General features: G+C 49.3%; 1 protein-coding gene across 1 annotated transcript in view; it reads left to right on the forward strand.

Annotated features, from left to right (window-relative positions):
• RUNX2 (RUNX family transcription factor 2) overlaps positions 1 to 1,927 on the forward strand; it is a 292,808-nt gene extending 290,881 nt beyond the window's left edge. Inside the window, exon 6 of the mRNA XM_056856376.1 lies at positions 1,224 to 1,927. Coding sequence (XP_056712354.1) covers positions 1,224 to 1,927 — 704 coding nt within the window. The remainder of the gene's footprint in view (positions 1 to 1,223) is intronic.
• Positions 1,928 to 2,627: the final 700 nt, after the last annotated feature.

A 2,627-nucleotide genomic window follows, 5' to 3' on the forward strand; every position in this document is an offset into this window, starting at 1 on the left:
TGCCCTTTATACTCATTGGAAATGCTGCATGCAAGCCAATCAGCAATCCCAAACATCAACATCACAGTTTCTTGAGAAGAGCTGAGAACAGCACACAACATACAGACATTTCCAGACCACAAGCCTTGATGTTCCTCTAATTTCTTACACAATATCTCTCAGTAATATATATTTTTTTTAATTCAAGGTGCCTCATTGGCTAGATTTGTTTTGCATGTAGTGATTTTGTTATACAAGTGGTGAAATGCAAGGACTAAAGAAGCCATGACTTGGTGAAAGCGCTATTAAATTCCGGAAGAAGCGTTTCCCGCTTTGCATCTACTTTTCCAGACTGACACCGTTTTTTGCCTACCTTTGCATGGTTTTGCTAGCCAACGAATATTTCTTCGAACAGCAAATTATTCATTTTCAAGAGGAGGACTTACCTGCAGTGATATTGACCTGGAAGGTTTTACCTGTTTAATATGGATTTAATGCAGTTGTACAGCAGTGTTCTATAAGTTCTCCTGCTGCCTGTCTTATGTTTTGCCATTCTTGCGCGCGAGCATGTTTGTATCTGTGTCATTTTGTATATTTAGATAGTTAGGTTGTTTATAATATCTCACATTGTTTGGTATATGACCTCACATTTTGCATAAGGTGTTTAGAAATATTTACGTGTATAAACTCTAAGAACATTTTTCACTTGGAGCTCCAGTGCTGTTTTTTTGCCTTCTTACCATAGCCTACAGCACAGGTGGAGATTTATAGCAGCAACCTCCAGGTGCTAGCTGGAGATCTCCCACTATTACAACAGATCTCCAGCCGATAGAGATAAGTTCCCCTGGAGAAAATGGCCGCTTTGGCAATTGGACTCTATGGCATTGAAGTCCCTCCCCTCCCCAAACCCTGCCCTCCTCAGGCTCCGCCCAAAAAACCTCCCACCAGTAGTGAAGAGGGACTTGGCAACCCTATCTCTACAGATCTCAAAACTAGAGGAAGATGTTTAGGGAATTGGGACTTGAGAGGAAAAGAACATTTGATTTTCAACTAGAGGGAGATGGAAAAAGGCACCTTGAGAAAATTTGGTGGTCCATGTTCTAAAGTTCCAAGTTCAACTTGACTCCAGTTGTCCAGTTTGCTGAATTTTTAAATGTATATTTTATTGTTTTAGTTTCTGTCGCTGTGCGTCTTGGGGCTTCATTGACTGATGCCCATGGTGGTTGTTATTGTTTCCCTTGCAGACTCAGAACCCTGTACCCCAGACACGCCCTCCGCCACGGCCTCCCCATCATCTTCCGAAGAGCCCACCCCTCTCACAGCCCCTCCCTCTCCCTCCCCTACTTATGACTGTGAGGCCCCCACCTTTTCACCACCGTTGTCCAACTGCACCTTGGCCTTGACTACGGAAATGCCACCACGGACATCAGCCTCTGCTGCTCCGAACCCATCATCAGTGTCCATCTCAACCCATCAGCTTGGGCTTCCTTCTACTCTTCCACCTGCCGCTGCTGCCCCAGGTGGCATTTACTCACCTGCAGGGGCAGCTGTTTCCCCTAGCCACGCCCCGCATCTCATTGACTGGCTCCCTTACCTTGCTTCTGTGATGTCTACCACGATGCGGGGGAAGGAAGAAGAACAGCCACTTACCGGGACAGGACTCGCAGAAAGCACGAAGAGGTGTGGGAGCGCTTTTCTGCCTGCGCCGAGCGAAGGGACCGGTGTTCAAGCCGACTTCATCAAGCAGCAGCCCCCGGAATCTGTTTGCTCGCCTCCGCCCTTCTCGGACATCCCTCCGCATCCCGATCAGCCCCCTGCGACGCTCGGGGACATCCTGGCGGAGCTGCAGACGATGAACAGCCACCTAGCGATCATTGCAAGGGCGCTCAGCCACCTGGCGTCATGCTTAGCACCCCAGCAGGATTCTACAAACACTCCAGGTTTGTAAGGGACGGACTGCTCTCAGTAGGGCTGCCAACCTCCACGTGGGGCCTGGAGATCTCCCGGAGTTACAATGGATCTCCAGACTACAATAGGGTTGCCAGCCTCCAGGTAGTAGCTGGAGATGTCCTGCTATTTCAACTGATCTCCAGCCGATACAGATCAGTTCACCTGGAGATAGGGTTGCCAGGTCCCCTCTGGCGAGAGGTTTTTGGGGTGGAGCCTGAGGAGGATGGGGTTCGGGGAGGGACTTCAATGCCATACGGTCCAATTGCCAAAGTGGCCATTTTCTCTAGGCGAACTGATCTCTATCGGCTGGACATCAGTTGTAAAGCAGGAGATCTCCAGCTAGTACCTGGAGGTTGGCAACCCTACCTGGAGAAAATGGCCGCTTTGGCAATTGGACTCAATGGCATTGAAGTCCCTCCCCAAACCCCACCCTCCTCAGGCTCCACCCCAAAAAACTCCTGCTGATGGTGAAGAGGGACCTAGCAACCTAGACTACAAAGATCAGTTCCCCTGGAGAAAATGGCTGTTTGGGAGGAAGGATTGTACGGTGTTATATCTTGCTGTGGCCCCTCCATTCCCCAAGCCCTCCCCTCTCCTACCCTCCCCAGATCCCCAGGAATTTCCCTACCTGTAGTTGAGTTGGCAGTCCTACCTCTAGGCCTTCTCATTGAATAGTGTCATTGGCAGACTTTTTTATG

Source organism: Euleptes europaea, chromosome 10, assembly GCF_029931775.1.
Source record: "Euleptes europaea isolate rEulEur1 chromosome 10, rEulEur1.hap1, whole genome shotgun sequence".
Lineage (NCBI taxonomy): Eukaryota > Metazoa > Chordata > Lepidosauria > Squamata > Sphaerodactylidae > Euleptes > Euleptes europaea.